Source organism: Xylocopa sonorina, chromosome 10 (genome assembly GCF_050948175.1).
Source record: "Xylocopa sonorina isolate GNS202 chromosome 10, iyXylSono1_principal, whole genome shotgun sequence".
Classification (NCBI taxonomy): Eukaryota; Metazoa; Arthropoda; class Insecta; order Hymenoptera; family Apidae; genus Xylocopa; species Xylocopa sonorina.
Genome location: NC_135202.1, coordinates 9,642,073 through 9,658,259, shown reverse-complemented (window position 1 = coordinate 9,658,259; position 16,187 = coordinate 9,642,073). Strand labels below are relative to the sequence as shown.

The window sequence follows — 16,187 nt, the reverse complement described above, 5'->3', positions numbered from 1 at the left end:
GCATTTTTAATTCATATTATGTACATTCTCTGCATGTATTTTCACAGATTGATTATGCACAAGGTACATAAAATTCGCGATTTGATAATGGGGAGTCGGTAAAGGGTACATTTTTTGGTGACTTAAAAGCCATCGAACTTGTTATACATCGATTATCGCTATTTGTTTAACATTTAATATGTACGAACTGAAGTTCACAAGATGCGATAAAGTGTATAAAATTTTATATATTTATTAAAAGATATCATTACATTTTATTCACAGCAGTTCAGTGTAAAGCGTATCCGTAGCTAAAAATCAAAGAACCTATATAATATAAGAAATAATCAGTTAATTTATTCATAGATCCGTTCTATCTCGCTGTTCTTATAAATTTTCCCACAAGATGTACATTGATTATTTTCAATGGACGTTAAAACCTTCCTACATAATACATGTTGGCACGGAAGCTGATAAAAAATGCCATTAGGACAACAGGAACAATTAGCCAATTTCAGGCTTGTCTTATTTCTTTCTGGAATACTATTAAAACGTTTTAGATTTGGTACTGCCGCATTAATATCAATATCTGGTTCATCATCGTCAATCGAATCTATTGTATCGATGTAATCATCTTTCCTTTCATCCTCTGCTTCTTTACAGCCTGCAGTTGCTCTTTTCTTTGTCGACTTAATTGCTCCGGAAACATTCCGTTTCCGTGACATTATGACAGCCGGCAGTTTATGGCAAAGCTTCTTACTGGCTTGTATATTTATTACAGAACAATGCAACTTCGGTTTGACATTGTTTGAAGTTCTATTTATCACATTCCTTTTTAACAAGTACTTAGGAACTTCTGCTACCTTTTCGTCTGCTACATCCAAAGGCAGTGCCCGACCCAATACTCTTGGTAATTTTTTTACTTCTTCCGCGTTGCTATTTTCAAGCAGAAATTTATCTATCCTTATTTTTAAGGCGCTTGCTATAACAGGTTTACGTTCATCGCTAAATGGCAAGCCTGTAAAAGGATCCGTTAATCTTCTTCCCCACGTTGCTTCTGTCTCCTCGTGTTTCAGCAATGTATTTTGATCAATTATTTTTCCACTCGGCAGTAGGATTGGTTGTGTCATGATCTCGTATGTAATTGCATCTAAAAAACATTCTGGAACTTGCAATGTTGATTCCAATGTATCTCTGAAACAATTACATTACATGCTAAATGTAAATCAATGAACGATGCACGCAGCATGTGTATACGCTATAAGAAAATTAAAGAGATTACATGTTATTTGTGACAGTAACAGGTTGATCATCGTTCTTGATCTCCTCTACAGGTTTCATTAAACAGGCTGGCTCTTTCAACCACAAAGCAGAAACATTAGCCACTGTGTCTCTCCCGCAACGTGGTGACACTGTTCCCCATACTTGAATTTTACCCAGAGCAGGTACTGAATTGTCAGTTTTACATATACATATTCTCAAGCTGTTTATGTACGTTGTTAGGTAACGCAGAGAAGGTTTTATGTAACGTTTTAAGAAATTTGATGGAGCAGCGATTGTTTTCTGATTAATATTCGACGGATGAAACAATACTCCGCAATTCGAAGAATCCAGAAAACCAGTAGCTAGTAAAGTGTAAGGCACACTGGTATCGTTGCTCGTTTTGGCATACAATTGAAAGCCTGACGATTTCTGAGAACCGACTTGTGGCCAGACCAAAATGTGATTGATATGTACGTTACACAAAAAAGTGATATCGATATTTATAGGAGGCTTGATACATGCATAAGCTAGAAATCCTTTTTCAGTATCGTTTATTAAATTAGTGACTTCGTATCCTTCTGTGCTGACAGTACTGCACTGAATTTCAGGTCTCAAACGAGGATCACAAAAATTGAAAAGCATTTCTTTGCTTTAAGAATGCATTCTCCGAATGAATTCAATAATTACAATTTAATGCATGGCGAACCAACGTAACATTTTTCTATCGAATACTAAAATTATACGTGATTTATTCGCTCAAAACTCAATCGAGTACGCGAAATCTCATTCGAAATGCAAATGCTAGAATTCTGTATAAAATTTTATTTTAGTACCCGTGGCGTCATCTCTGTGAAATATGTTGAAACTACTCGGGTATTAATTTCAACATTTTCCACAGAGATGGCGCCACTAGTCCTTAGGTTAGGTTATCCATGATTTGAGCGCGTCGAACCTTTAAGCACGTGGATGTGTTAAAGTAAAATCTTCAGAGTGAATATTCGCTGTAGCATATAAAATGGAACAATCGCCGATTAAAATGGAAATAGATGATAGTGTGAAAGAAGTTGAGGCTGGTGATGCGGAAATTGGTAGTTATGAAGAGAAGTTGAAGTATACGAATGTCATAGCCAAACCAATGGCCCCAAAGAAGTTAACCAAAAAAATTTATAAATGCATCAAAAAAGGTAACTCTCTTGGAGACATTGAAATAGTTTCTTATTACAATATCACGATGAATAACAATTTCTTATGGGATTACCTTTCAGCTTCCAAGCATAAGACTTACCTTCGGAATGGTTTAAAAGATGTTCAGAAGCATCTTCGGAAAGGAGAGCAAGGGTATAAAACGAATGTCTATTTATAAATTATAATTTCGGATATTGAAAACGCCTTATGTTCATGTGTATTTTTATTAGATTGGTGGTCTTTGCTGGCGACGTATTTCCTATGGAAATTATGTGCCATCTGCCAGTTGTGTGCGAAGACAAAAACATTCCATATTGCTACACACCTTCAAGGCAAGATATCGGTAGTGCTATGGGAATAAAAAGAGGCAGCCTTATGGTGCTTATTAAAGAAAATTCAGATTACAAAGAGCTCTACGATGAAATAAAATCTGCGATGGTCACATTGTCCGTACCATTATAGGTATATATCTAAACTCTCATATCATTGATCACATTGTAAATAGAGTAAGTGAATTCATTCTTAAGAGAGCGTTGCAGCAAACGTTACTATCTTTTTATACAAATGTCTCTAGATAAAAACAACTTACTGTGTAAGTTATAAAGTAATCTGTTACAAAGAAAATGCATTCTTTTAACGCAAAAAGTATGCAATGGAGTATGTACTGAACATTAAAACATAATTGAAAGTAGAACTTATAAGTCGGTTTGATGATTTGTAATAAAAGGGATATATAATTCTATTAGAGATCAAGATGCAAATTTGGTTTCAACATTTGTATATGGTGTGGATACTGACCTAATTGAAAATTAGATTTATTTATCACCTGTGTCTCGCATTTGAAAATAGAATATTAAAATTTAGCTTGAGACAAAAATCATAGTTCCCAAAGCGGCATGCATATATTATATATATATGTACTTGGCTTGTATTTTTAGGCCATTAAAATGAAATCAGATGTAAGATGTTTATCGATTGTATCGGTCGTCGAGGTATTTAGAAATCAACTTGAATTGCCACTCGGGACCTCCGAGCAACCGTTTTATTTTTTATTCTCATTTCCCGTAATTTTTTAAGATAACTTTGTATGTATGAGAACGTAATTTCTAAAGATAATTACAAAACCTGACGTTTATATTAAAATTCGATATTACTAATCGTTTGTCGTTCGTTATATATTTATTAAACCGTGACGCACTCAACTGTTGGCGTGTGTTTGAGATTCGAAAGTCTATTCGTGTACATGAGCGATAAAAATGAACTTGTGATTAGATCGTAGATATAATCAGGGTAATAGAAAAATTGAATACATGAAGTAGTTTAAAATTCGAAACGTAAATCGTGCCTGCGCGTCAAATATTAAGAATTTTTTCATGTGCATCGAATTGATTAAGCGTTCGTTAATACCGAACATTATAACACGAAATATTCTCTTGATCGATATCTATTCCCTTAACTGTTTAAATGCGATCAAGTTACGTGAAATTGGATCGATTACTTAACACGATTCGTGGCAAAGATCGCAATCGTAATAATCGTTCCCGTTTAAAAATCGAAGGTTTTGCGAGCGAGGTACAATTTTAAACTGAATAAACGAGAATATAGTAGCTTGTGAAAGTAATTTAGAGAAAAGTGAAGAGTACAATGACGGTAGAAAATACTTCTACTTGTGAATGTAAATCCAATTTACGTTAAAACTCGCACCAATCCTCTAGGATACTTGCATTTAAAACGCCCGCAAATGCCTCGTACGCGTAGACAAATATTTAACCTAACTCTTTTTATTTTTTACGACGGCTCGAGAAGAGAATAGTGGCTAAAATGCGCGCGAAAACGTAACGTACCCGATCCCCTATCGTTCTATACCTGTTTCCGTACGTACATCTACACCCTTAATTCTACGATTATCGATTTCAGTATAAAATATACATTTAGGGGCGACGAGGGATTTAACATTGACATTAAAATTGACGTAGCGTACAAGTGGGACGTTATTCTCATTCTCGCCGGAACAAACACACTCTTCTCTCATATGGGGGTTACTTCCATCAGCTTCGGATCTTCCATTAGTCTACTAGATCAGGCAGTAATGCATCTCGTGACTGTGTTAATTAAACATTTCGTCTGTATCCTCTTCCACAGCAGCTATAACGATGCCAGTGCGCAAATATAACGCGATGAGTGTGGCTTGTTTCAAATAATGTTTTAATTCAATTCAAATATATTCGAATAATTGCTTTACACGGTGGTAACTTACAAACGTCCATCGCTACGCGTATACTCGCGTACATTTTTATTCGTATACACGAGGGTAGACAGCGTAAAATTCAAAATTCTCCGCGTATTCGCGCTTTCCCATTCGTTCTCCCCGCTTCCTTTCATTCGCTCGGACAGTCAGACATACTTTCATTGCGCGACGATACAATACGGGATCAATTGAACGACAATGATCACGGCAAAGGATGACCTAACGAGTATTAAATGGCTGTAGTACCGACCGCTAATATTACAGGTCGCGTTACGTTTAAACCGAGGATTGAAACATGCGCGATGACGACTGGCCTTTAAACGATGCATTGTTACGCTTCTTCGACGTACGAGGACCGGAAAGTTTGTGCCTTACAAAGTACAAGTCGCCCAAAAAAGTGTTGAATATACGCAAGGATTCGCCGTTAGAGAAGAAACACGATCTGATATAACATCGGCCTTTACCTTACAAACGTTAGATACGTGTAACTATATATGTATAGTCGTTACGAACGATGGTATCACTTTCGCCCTCTTCCGTTACCTAATCTTATATTATTATTCTTATCAATGTAATCACAATCGGATATCTTTTAATAATTACAGCAGTAACCCATTACCGTGATCGATATGTTGCAGCTTTTATTGGACGTTACGTCGATCGAACTGCACGTGTCCCCATTGTTTTAACGGTTATCGACGATTCGACGAGGATAGTGATGTTTTTTACTTACGATTAGCCCGTGGGTCGTTACAAAATAGTACAAATACGAGTTGCCGCGGTCGTACCCGAAGAAGCCGTAATTCTTGTCGAAAGGGGAACTCAAGAGACAAAGCGTTGTGGCGGCCTGTCGTCGAATGCTGTACAAATAATGTAAAAATCCTGTTCGTCGATTTATCGTTAATAGTTACTTATCCGTTACAGAGCTATGTGCACCATTTCGGTATCGTTACACTCTACTGTTGGACTAAATGCTATTGCTCGTTTTCCTCAGTCTAACACGCATCGATAAAAGTACGGTGATCTTTATCGTTTATTGGAAATTCTTTCTTCCAACGGTGATTTTACATCTCCTTGCCTCTTACCTTTTTTTTTCTTTTTTTTCTTGTAAAATTAAATTGAAATTCTAGGCAGATGAAATTGATAAATATCGTTCCAGGTTCTCTGAAACTTAGACGCATAACGATCCTGCAGGAAATGTAAACCGATCTTAATGCGTCGTTATTCAAATAGATTCATCTTTCGTGATGTTGATTTAAAAATGATGTTTAAAAACGTACCCAGAAAATTCGAACAGCGTTGACTGACTGCAAAGCATCCATGAAATCGCAAGGACCTCGGCGCAATGACCGAGGTAACTCTTGTATAAAAATCACTTGTCACGAGACCAAAGTGGATGAACAATCTGGAGCAATCTTCACGTTCTTCGTCGAGGAACGCGGCCTTCATCGTGTTCATCGACTGACAGTCCTATGCAAGGTATTCTTCGACTTACACGATGACTTGTACCTTTATTTGCGGTTCATTATTTATGATCAGAAAAAATGCTAAAACTTGTCCAGATGATCGGCATAATAATCCCATTTAGGGTCGTTGTGGCGGCAACGACGAGTCGTCAACGAAAGGCACCATCTTATTTTATTCGCTTAGAAACGACGGACACCCGTGTGAATTTCTCCCGAAGGGAGCGACGGCATACACAGTTTTTATTTTTTCTTCTCTTTTTTTTAAATACAATATCTCATATATGCACCCCCATCGAGATTGTACAAAAAATTCGGCCACGTTGAGTCTGTTAACGTTTCCGTTTTAGATTGGACGTTTTCCAAGGCAACGAAAAACAGGAGAAGAATTAAGAAACGCGTACGATGTATACAACGCAGAGGCATTGATTCTGGTTGCAAACGACAAAGATAAAAGAACTGGAGGACCTGTTTCCGGTTTTCCCATAGGCAATCCTATGTGGATACACTTGTCGGGCGTTGCGTGTGCATAGATCTTGTTTTGTTTCTTTCTTTTCTCGTTGGCGTTTAATGTACCTTATGTATAAATTTGTAGCAGTATCAAAATAGTAAAAATGGTGCATATGAAGACCATGAGCACGGGTAGGACCAAAATGAAGCGAACAGAGCGGCGTAAGCCGCTAGGCTCTTGTCATACAACCTGTTCGCCAGATTCTATGGAGTCGAACAGTGGTCGCTCGGATTGCGGATCATTGTTCGCTGACGATGTTGCGCCTCCACCACCGTTGGAGCTCTCTCGTCTGGCCTTGCTGGTGCCCGAGAAGCACAAGCAACCGGATTGGTTACGGTTCCTTTTTAACGTTGGTTTATTTTCGCGATCACGCTCCGCTAGACATTTTTGATAATAATCGTAATCTTTTAAATACCTGTTGGAACAAAACGATTACTGATTTATAGCTTTTGTTTCTCAAAGTCATTTTCAAAGTTTTCTAGATTTTCTAGACATACCATACTGGAGGCCATCGATGCTCGTTAAGATATTCCTGGTTCTCCGGGTGCAGAAGGCGCACACTCCGCGGGGACATTTTACACAACTTGTTGTAATTCACGCACAAGTGGTTCATGCACCAGTCAGCTAGCTGATCGGCGTTATGCAACTGTGACATGCAAATTGACTTGAGAGTGAGCTACTACCACGTGTCGGGCCGATCGATCGTCAACGGGTCGTGTGAGAAGTGAGTGCTGACCTTGCACGGTTCCAATAGTCTCAGACAATTCTCGACGGCCTCGTTTCCCTCGTTCTGAGACAGCCTCTCGAGATCTTCGATCACCCTGCTCTCGACTAGGTTTACCAACCGTTGTAAGCAGAGTCGATTTGCCAGTTCCAAGAGGTTCAAGCACCTGGCAGATGAAATTGCTGGCACCTCATCCGTGTAGAGATAGCAGAGCAGCTTGTGGAACGTGTATTCACGGACACCAGGGAATACTATCTGTTAATCAAATTCTATTGTGATTTGAGGAATCATCACGTTTTTCAATCGAACGTCATCGTATCGAATCATTGAAATTTTATGGCAATTTTATTATTATTTTATGATAAAAAGGAAACTTACCACTTTTGCGCTACTCTCGCGAAAATCGCCAGAAAACATAGCCTTCATCACATCACATCGGGCAGTGAGTATCGCTTTGTGAGCTGGGACACTTCCGTCATCCAGTTCGAACACCACATCGGCAAAAAGTCCTAAGAAAATAGTCATATTCTCCAATGGAAAATGGAAAACGATTAACATGAATTAATTTTCTCTGATTCGAACCAATATGTATTGTACCTTGTTCCAGGCAGATATCCTCCAATCGTTGCCTTACCACTTGCTTGTACCGATTGTTGAGATCATTATTAAACTGGTCTCTTGTTTGCAAAGTCCCAAGCACCATCAGCAGTTGCGGAAGCTCCAAGAACTCCGCCGCCTGTCTAATTTCCTGTAGGTCGAAACAAATGAAATTAATTTCTATTCCATCGTCATAAAGAATGAATGTGAAATGAAATTTTAAGAGTCCACCGTTTTGATCATCAGCTGAAACAAATCGATAATGTTTTCATGCATCCATGATCGATGAAATCCTGCGATGAAATCCTTTATTCTTTAAATAATGATCCCTGTACCTGACGACGCTTAATCTTTCACGGAAATGTTTCAATATTATTTTTTCAGACAGAACATGCTAACAGATGAGACGATTGTGATGATGACCTAACAGGCTGATTCTGTAACTCGGTGAATCGATATTCTCCTCAACTAAATATGTTTATAGTATGCGTGCGTGTGGTATATGTGTTCGTGTTTGTGTGTGCTCGTGTCAGCATACGTATTTCACATTGTACTAACCAGTAGAAGCCCGATAGGAGCTGTCTGAAAGAATAGAGCCGCGTTAGTTACCGTGTACCGTGCTAGAGAGCATCTTAAACTCTCAAACTTACTATTTGTATATAGTAACAAATTATTATATTAGAACTAATACAGTAAAACCTGTCGCTGAGTATAAACGTTAACAAACTCTATTCTATTCGCCTAATTTTTTTAAACTCCTACCGCTTTTAATCTGTTTATTTATATTTCCAAGTATAATTATTATTTGAAGTGTAAGGTAGTATTACACTCTTCTGAAATAAAAACGTAAAAATAATGAATATATACACAAGCTTTCGTATTAATAAAAAAAAATATTTCAGATGGTCCACAGCTGTACCTGCCCGTATAGAAAATTCTACCGATGGAACGTACTTGTAGATCGTGATACCGTTTATCCAGGCTGCCCGTATAAATGAACTGTAAGCACTGCTGCATCGCCTGCGGCGTAATTAGCTTCGACAGCGTCACTACAGTGGTTTGTTGTTGCACCCCATTTGTGTTTTCAGTCTGTAATTTCATTAACAGAAGAGAAAAAGTAGAATCTATTGTTATTTTAAATAAAATAAAATGAGACCTTGACATGATTGAGGTTTCGTTATAATTATTGAGCTTTTTTTTATTGTGTGATTTTTCTAAGTTGTAGAGGAAGGGAGACTTACCAAGTATACACGAATATTTTGAAAGGCAGGATGATTGAGTTCTCTGGTCGCACCAGCTGGTTTCCTTTGGTTATCCATTGTGGGCAGTACTTGAAAGCTCGAACGCCGCTTCAGTTGTTCCCAAACTCTGTAATAAGCGGTATAATTTATTCCATTGTGCAATATATTGCAATCACAACACCAGCTGAAAGTAGTGCGCCGTAATACAGCATGTTTCGTTTTAAGGAATAAAAAATTCAGAAAATGGGTAATGCTTGATTATAAAGTTCTGCATCGTAAAGTAGGTTGAAGCTTAAACCGATTTAACGGATAAACTCACTTTGCGGGTTTTGATTGATCAATACGAATCAGGCACTCGGTGTCATCGTTGAAGTCGCCGACCGTTGCTTCGCCAAACGTACTCACCTTCAAAAATATACTAACTTCATCTTGTTTGCAGGTAAAGAGAAGATAAAAGATAGAGAAGGGACTGGAAACTGAAAGAATACCATGCTGGATTCACTGGAACTTCGAGGAGTCTGTTCCTGGACCAGTTCCATAGAGAAAAGTCGATGGAACGCGGGAGACGCAGCGGCTAAAAGACATCTATGAGACGAGAACGTACAGTTCCCGGCTATTAAAGTCACGTCTGTGTGAACTGGCTTCGTCCACAACGTTTTCATGTTCTCCTCGTAGGTGCTTGACGCCAAACATACCTCCGGTGGGACAGGTTTTGGTGGACAGAACGGTGCCTAAGATTATTAATAATCAAAATCATAAATTAATCAATTTTTTCACATACTGAGAATCACAAGAAACGTAACTCCGTCTTGTTTTCAAAGGAACACGTAATGCGATAAAAAATAATTATTGTACCTGAAGCAGAGGTCTTTGCACTCTCTTCAGGTTCGTCATCCAAAAGCGTTGCTGGCGTCGCGCGATTAGGGCAGCGCGTATCGAGTTCTCGAATACTTCGTTAACGCCGTAATACGTGAAAACGCTGGTCTCGTAATAGCAAACACCCAGTTCGCGTGCAACTGCTCGCGCTTGATCAGGCATCACCAGATCGCTCTTCCTAGTGGCCCTGAAAGTCATTTACGATCCTGATACCAATAATACGTGAGAGCCAATTGGAAAGAAAAGCGTAGCCTATAAAACGCAACGTAATAAAACAAGATTAAAACTAGAACGCTCGTAAAGAAGATCCTGAAAGTCACCATGAACTTTGAGGATCCCTGGGGAGTCTCTGATACATAATGTCGAGGGTCGATTAATCCCATGCCGAAACTTTCACTAGACAAATGACATAAATGTAGACAAAAGAACAGAGTGATAAAATTCTAAAATACTAGAGAAAAGAACGATTTTTATTTAGTTTGCAAAAAAGGGGTAGGAAATGCTCTGACTGATTAGAAAGTTCCCTAGAGTACATCTGTGAAATCAATACTTTGACTCGGTTCGAGGAATCGTCGAAGAATCGTCGATGTATTCGAACGAGCTTTATGCAGGGTGAAAAAATCGATTCCGGGAAGGGCGTGTTGCTTCTAAATGCGGATAGGAAAAGCCGCTATAGTTAACAATAACGTACCTCACGAACGGACTGCGGTCACGGAAATAACTTAAATACGTTTCATCTCGATACATGTAGCGCAAATCGTTCTTGCAGCCAACTAGCAAGACCGGGGTCTGCGGACAAAACCGTCGTATTTCCGGATACCACATCGCCTTGCAGTTCCGCAGGGAAACGGGATTGGTTATGGAAAAGCATAGTAGCACAACATCCGACCTGCATTGGCAGAGTTAACAATATTACAATGTATAGCCGTACGGTATCAGAATTAAAAATAGTAATAACAATAATATATTTTTATTTCACAGAGTATGGATTATGAAAATGTAGGAAAAACAGTAACTGCAACGAGAAAATACAAATTATTGGAAGATAAAGTTAAGTGCCAAGTTACCTGCCGTACGCGAAACGTCGATCCTTTTCGTGGTCACCGAACGTGTCCCAAAGTCGGAGGGAGACGTTCACGTTGTCAACTACTTCCCAAGATCGCTCTAAAACCTAGTAAAAGAATGGAAAACACAATGGCAGTCAGAAATCAGGAACAGTGCCAGGATAATCACTACGAGCCTCTCATACTTACGTCCTTGTAGATTCTGTACTGGTCGATGGCCCAGACGGTGGGCACGTGGGTCGTCAATAACTGCGATAGTGACACGTGTTTGTTGCAGGCCCTGGCACAGATCAGCCTGGTCTTCCCAACAGCCGTGTCGCCGACGACCACGCACTTGACCAGTTCCTGATGCGGCTGCTCATTGTCCATCACCGACAATCACCCCTGCTCATCCAAAGCGCCCGCCCACGTGCCAGGTCGTACGAACACGCGGCTACCTCCGTTGCTACCGTTCCCCAAATCGAACGGCGCAACTTCCACATCCGATCTTCACCGTGGACGATGGGCACCGCGTCGATCCACGCGGTCTTCACGAGCTACGGCTGAAGCTGAAACTGGAACCGAAAAATCGTTGGACACCACTTGGCGACAGCCAGTGGATGCACGCGCGACACGCGATGCCCTTGGTGGAATTCTAGAAACAGTCTAATTATTATCGGAGACTGTTAAAGGGGAAGGAGGAATTATTATATATTGGCGAATGAGGGCTGGCTTGTTACTTAGCCATCGTCGCGTGACGGGTTGAATTATGTAATGGACTTTGTGTTGTGAGTGCGTTTGGTCTTTCGTTGCGTGTAGGTTGCTTGTAATTAAATTCTCCGATGGAGTCATGCTCTTTCTCTTTTCCTTTTTGTTTGTGCTTTTAGGTAAAGTGGGATTTTATGGAAACCAAGCTTTTTTCTGCGAGAACGAGGATGTTAAACAAGAAGTAAAGGATGAAGCATGAGCTTAATGATCTTAAGTGCTTGAACACAGTAGCGTAAAATATGGTCGAGATACTATCTCAAAAGTAAGGAGATGCTGATGCACAGACCTGCGAACAAGAAGACCATATAGGCGTCGGTATTTTGAGCTTACATGCAACGTTCAGACGTTCAGGCACCGTACATGCATATATATGTATACGCAGAATGCCTATTGATTTGACCCCGTAAGCGCCTCCACTATATTTAGTATCGAACCTTTGCAACATCAACCTCAACCCCGCCTATCACCTTAACCGTGAAACAATTCAACGCATAGAACGTCCAAGGGGTTCTGTCCGTTCACCGCTAGCTTTAACTACTGGACGACAGCCGTCGATCGTATCATGCGCCTTTAACCGAACTTCGAACCTTCGTTCAGCCCCCGAAATACACCAGCCTTTATTTATATCAAGCACGAAAGCCAGATATTTTCACGATAGTTTAGTACGATGCTCGGTACGTGTACTTACATGCACGTGGGACAATACGAAATGTTGAAACGTTGGGTTGGGTAGTCACGAAACAATCGAATAGATTAACAAACTAACTTTAAATGACACAGATGGACATGCCAGAGAACTATCCTATAAAATAATGTTTGAAGCATACGTATCGATAACCGGTGCCAGGTGACAACGTCTATACGTGTATGCAGAACAATCAAAGTGAGTCACGACGTGAAAATCGAAACTCTACTCCGCTCGATACATTGGCCCGTGGCCCAAGCGCAGCTTGTCTTCGTCTCTGTGAATGAATCCAATCCGACGGTAAGAATCTGCCTCTCAATCATTTCGCAAAAGGATCGGACGGTCGATGAAACCCACTTCTGTTCGTGCAAGATCCAGAAAATAGGTTGTATGCAAAATAGAAATACGCGAGTTTCAATCAAAGTTTCAGAATTGATCATAAAACTCTCGCAACCGTTTTATAAAAGCCAAAAAGGAGAAGAAAGTGAAATTAAATTGTATTCTCCACAAAAATTCGGATTAAACGTGTTGAAACCTTTTTAGAAAGAAGCACTTGGCCGACAATTTCTTGAAGGACAAGCAATTTCGCGTAGCGATCACATGCTAACTCAGCTCTGCCGTTGAGGGGACTTTTCAAGAAACTTTTCCCATCGTGAAGTAATGGAAAAAAGGGTAGAAACTAAAAGACTGAGGCGATAGATATAATCGCGGCACGCTCGCGATTACTTATGTATAAACAGTAATTAAAGATGACTTTGTCTGTCGCAGTTCACCTCGTGAGTTGTCGTCGACCTATTGCAAGGTTTTATCGATCTTTAAACGCTACCCAGTTACGTGGCGCATAGAGATTGCCAATGTTTGCGGTGAATTACCGGGCGGACTGGAACGATCAACGATTCGGTGGATGAAGAGGACACTCGATGGCACTGCACTTGAACTTATCGTACGGTTGTTATGATGACCTAGAATTGAGTGCAGTAGAACTGATCAGTTACATGAATATTGTGATTCAAACCGTATTTATCAATAGCATTAAAGATATACTTCATTTCATATTACAAATTGGCAACGAAAATTTACTCGATTTCGCTTCATTTCAGACGGATGAACGTTAATTTTGGCGGTTCATTCACGAAGAGGAGCACTTGGAACATTACGCACCGACTTTGAATGAAACTTTGCAAGTAGGTCATCGCTGAGAAGATACCAGAAAATGATTTCGTCCGAAAAGCATTTAAATCCTCGATACTCTCTCGAAATTGATGCTGTCGACCTAGACCTAACCGATCGATACCTATCCATCGACGCTACAATCGCAAGAATTGTGTGCAAATACTTTCTACATTCCCATATATATTTTCGATCGTTTATTTGCAACTTGTTGACAATCTCGAAATTCCTCAATTTCATTCAAGAACCGAGCACTCGTCTGCAAAATCATCTGCGATTCAGCGCACCGAAACATTCTACGATTCCATTCCATCAAGAGTGTCACGTTTAAATAATCAGTCTACTCGCGAAGCAACCATCTGTAACCACGCTAGTCTTGGATTTAATCGATCAGTCCTATCAAGATCTACTGGAGGAACAGCTTAAAAGTGAGACTCAATGCGGCACAGATACGTATTGCGTGCGAAAAGTCTGTTGACGCATTGCAGAAGAACAAATCGTCGTGGGGTCAGCGGAAAAGATGGAACGGAGTGCAAGGAGAGAAAAGAAAGAAGAGGAAAAAAATGGTGGCGCGTTTGAACTGGTGAAGGAACAGCATTTGCGTCCCTGCTCGGCCGGTAAATCAATTCCGTCGAAGGACGATCCGCAAGTCCGAGAATTGCGGTGGGGTCAACGAGCCGCGCACCGGCCGCATTAATTAAGTAAACGCTGCTCCTATTGCCGACCTCTTTCAGCGGCTAATCGCTTTCAACGCTCGCGCGATTACGCTCGTTGCTCCTCCATCATTTCCATGCTTGGATATTTGAAAAATCATGTCTTTAATCGCGACAACTCATTTGCCATTGATCATTTACTTGAATGGTAAGTAACCGTGATCATGTGGATTATTTATTGGTGACCCTCGATAATTGCATTAGATGGAAGCCAAACTGATCCATTCTATGAAAATTACTCTAACTAGTCGTTTCGTTTTTGCGAAATTGAGCTTTGGTATTCAATTTGAATTTGAGAAATTTTCAATAAGCCATGTCGTTCTGAGTAAAATACAACTACCATTACATAAGAATATTATTTTATATCTTACTTAAGTAATATAAGTGCTATTCTTCTAATCAATGAACTATTCGGACATAAACTACTAGTTCTTCTAATACGTTCACTTTTCCTTAGAGGCTTACTTCACTAATGGAACGTTTTAACCGAGTTTATTCCCTCTGGGTGTCCCCTATCAGCGTTCATTGCACAGTATACATCTTCCATTACGAATTACTTGGAGAAGACCGCCGCTGATACAATTGTTTTGCACCAGAAGATGAAATTGAATGACTGTACTAGGAAAAATCCACGTGCGATCGTTCTGTGCAACCATTACGCCAGGGACACTATCTACATGCAGTGTGCCTCTCTTACATAAGCAACGGAGAGGTTAGACAGAGAGAATGCATAGAGAGCACGATCAACTGGCATGAATAGTCGACACGGTATGACGTTTTCGTGAGGACATCGGGTTTCCTTATGGAGACAGAGCACTCGTAGGTGATCCCCTCGGTGTTTTCGCGGACTAACCAACAGTTAACGATCAGTGGCAAAACTCGTTGCGTCGTACGCGTATTCTACGTCATAGGGGCGTTAAAGTTTAAATTGTCGCACTTACCAAGTCAGAAGACGTGCCCGTAGATCTGCCCGACGAGCGACTCTTAAGAGCTGGCAGTGGTTCCTTACGAATTCTCTGTCTTAGGACGAGTGCTCACAGTTGCCCACGAGAGAAGATCGGCACAGTCACCGACGTTTCATCGACGACAACCAGAGGATGATTATGAAGAACGTTCACGCCGATTTCTCCGTGCACGTTGAAACATGGGGCAAACGGGAACGGATTTAATAGCCTCAACTATGTATCTACGTCCGCGACGTACCAGCTACGTAGACTAAACGAGTTCCGTAAACACACGGAGTCACGTCCCGTTCACACGCACTATGGTTTGTACAATCAAACAATATCCTCAGTTCAAACGAGACGAGTCCATAAACTCGCGTTCCACGACTCGCGGTTCACAGGGATCCGTGGCATAAAAACGGTAAAACAAATCGAACCACACTGTCGGAGGCGAAGTTAAGTAGATCCAGACGCGATGACACAAGCCTAATCGAGACGCAGTCTGATCGTCTGACACGGCTTTCACCGTGGTCTTCTCTCCTCTCCTCCTGTCCCTTACGTCTTTCGGGTCGTGACAATGGACTAGAAGCTGCAGCGGCACGCTGCACACCCAGGACGCACCACGCAAGTTCCAGCTGACGTCCTGGCGAATCGAAGAAGTGGGGAACGGAGCAGTCGAGCGTGGTGGACAGCCCTCATGGATTTAGATCGGCCCTCGTCGCTTCGACGGTCTGTCACGTTCACCGCACCTCTCCGATATTGGCCACTAATAGATCA

At 40.6% G+C, this 16,187-nt stretch overlaps 3 protein-coding genes across 5 annotated transcripts; 1 reads left to right on the top strand and 2 right to left on the bottom strand.

Moving 5' to 3' along the window:
• Window positions 1-209: 209 nt before the first annotated feature.
• Window positions 210-1,979, bottom strand: LOC143428531 (RING finger protein 37). Its single transcript, XM_076903470.1, has 2 exons — window positions 1,262-1,979; window positions 210-1,173 (listed from the first exon to the last, which is right to left on the bottom strand). Exons 1-2 carry the CDS (start codon window positions 1,882-1,884, stop codon window positions 336-338), a joined length of 1,461 nt encoding a protein of 486 aa, XP_076759585.1. The 5' UTR covers window positions 1,885-1,979; the 3' UTR covers window positions 210-335.
• Window positions 1,980-2,179: 200 nt separating this feature from the next.
• Nhp2 (NHP2 ribonucleoprotein) lies at window positions 2,180-3,174 on the top strand. Its single transcript, XM_076902407.1, has 3 exons — window positions 2,180-2,426; window positions 2,508-2,580; window positions 2,658-3,174. Exons 1-3 carry the CDS (start codon window positions 2,258-2,260, stop codon window positions 2,887-2,889), a joined length of 474 nt encoding a protein of 157 aa, XP_076758522.1. The 5' UTR covers window positions 2,180-2,257; the 3' UTR covers window positions 2,890-3,174.
• Window positions 3,175-5,942: 2,768 nt separating this feature from the next.
• Rhobtb (Rho-related BTB domain containing) lies at window positions 5,943-16,174 on the bottom strand. 3 transcript variants are annotated; one of them, XM_076903642.1, is made up of 15 exons: window positions 15,408-16,174; window positions 11,341-11,705; window positions 11,155-11,258; window positions 10,779-10,976; window positions 10,067-10,274; window positions 9,700-9,942; window positions 9,531-9,616; window positions 9,212-9,338; window positions 8,925-9,059; window positions 8,529-8,552; window positions 7,971-8,121; window positions 7,752-7,882; window positions 7,386-7,628; window positions 7,147-7,295; window positions 5,943-7,064 (listed from the first exon to the last, which is right to left on the bottom strand). In XM_076903642.1, the coding sequence occupies exons 2-15, from the start codon at window positions 11,518-11,520 to the stop codon at window positions 6,830-6,832; spliced, it is 2,214 nt and encodes a 737-aa protein (XP_076759757.1). In that variant the 5' UTR covers window positions 11,521-11,705; window positions 15,408-16,174; the 3' UTR covers window positions 5,943-6,829. The 3 variants fall into 3 exon arrangements, with proteins under 3 accessions (XP_076759757.1, XP_076759758.1, XP_076759759.1); XM_076903643.1 differs by lacking the exon at window positions 15,408-16,174 and adding an exon at window positions 12,229-12,476; XM_076903644.1 differs by lacking the exon at window positions 8,529-8,552 and having other exon boundaries at window positions 15,408-15,548.
• Window positions 16,175-16,187: the final 13 nt, after the last annotated feature.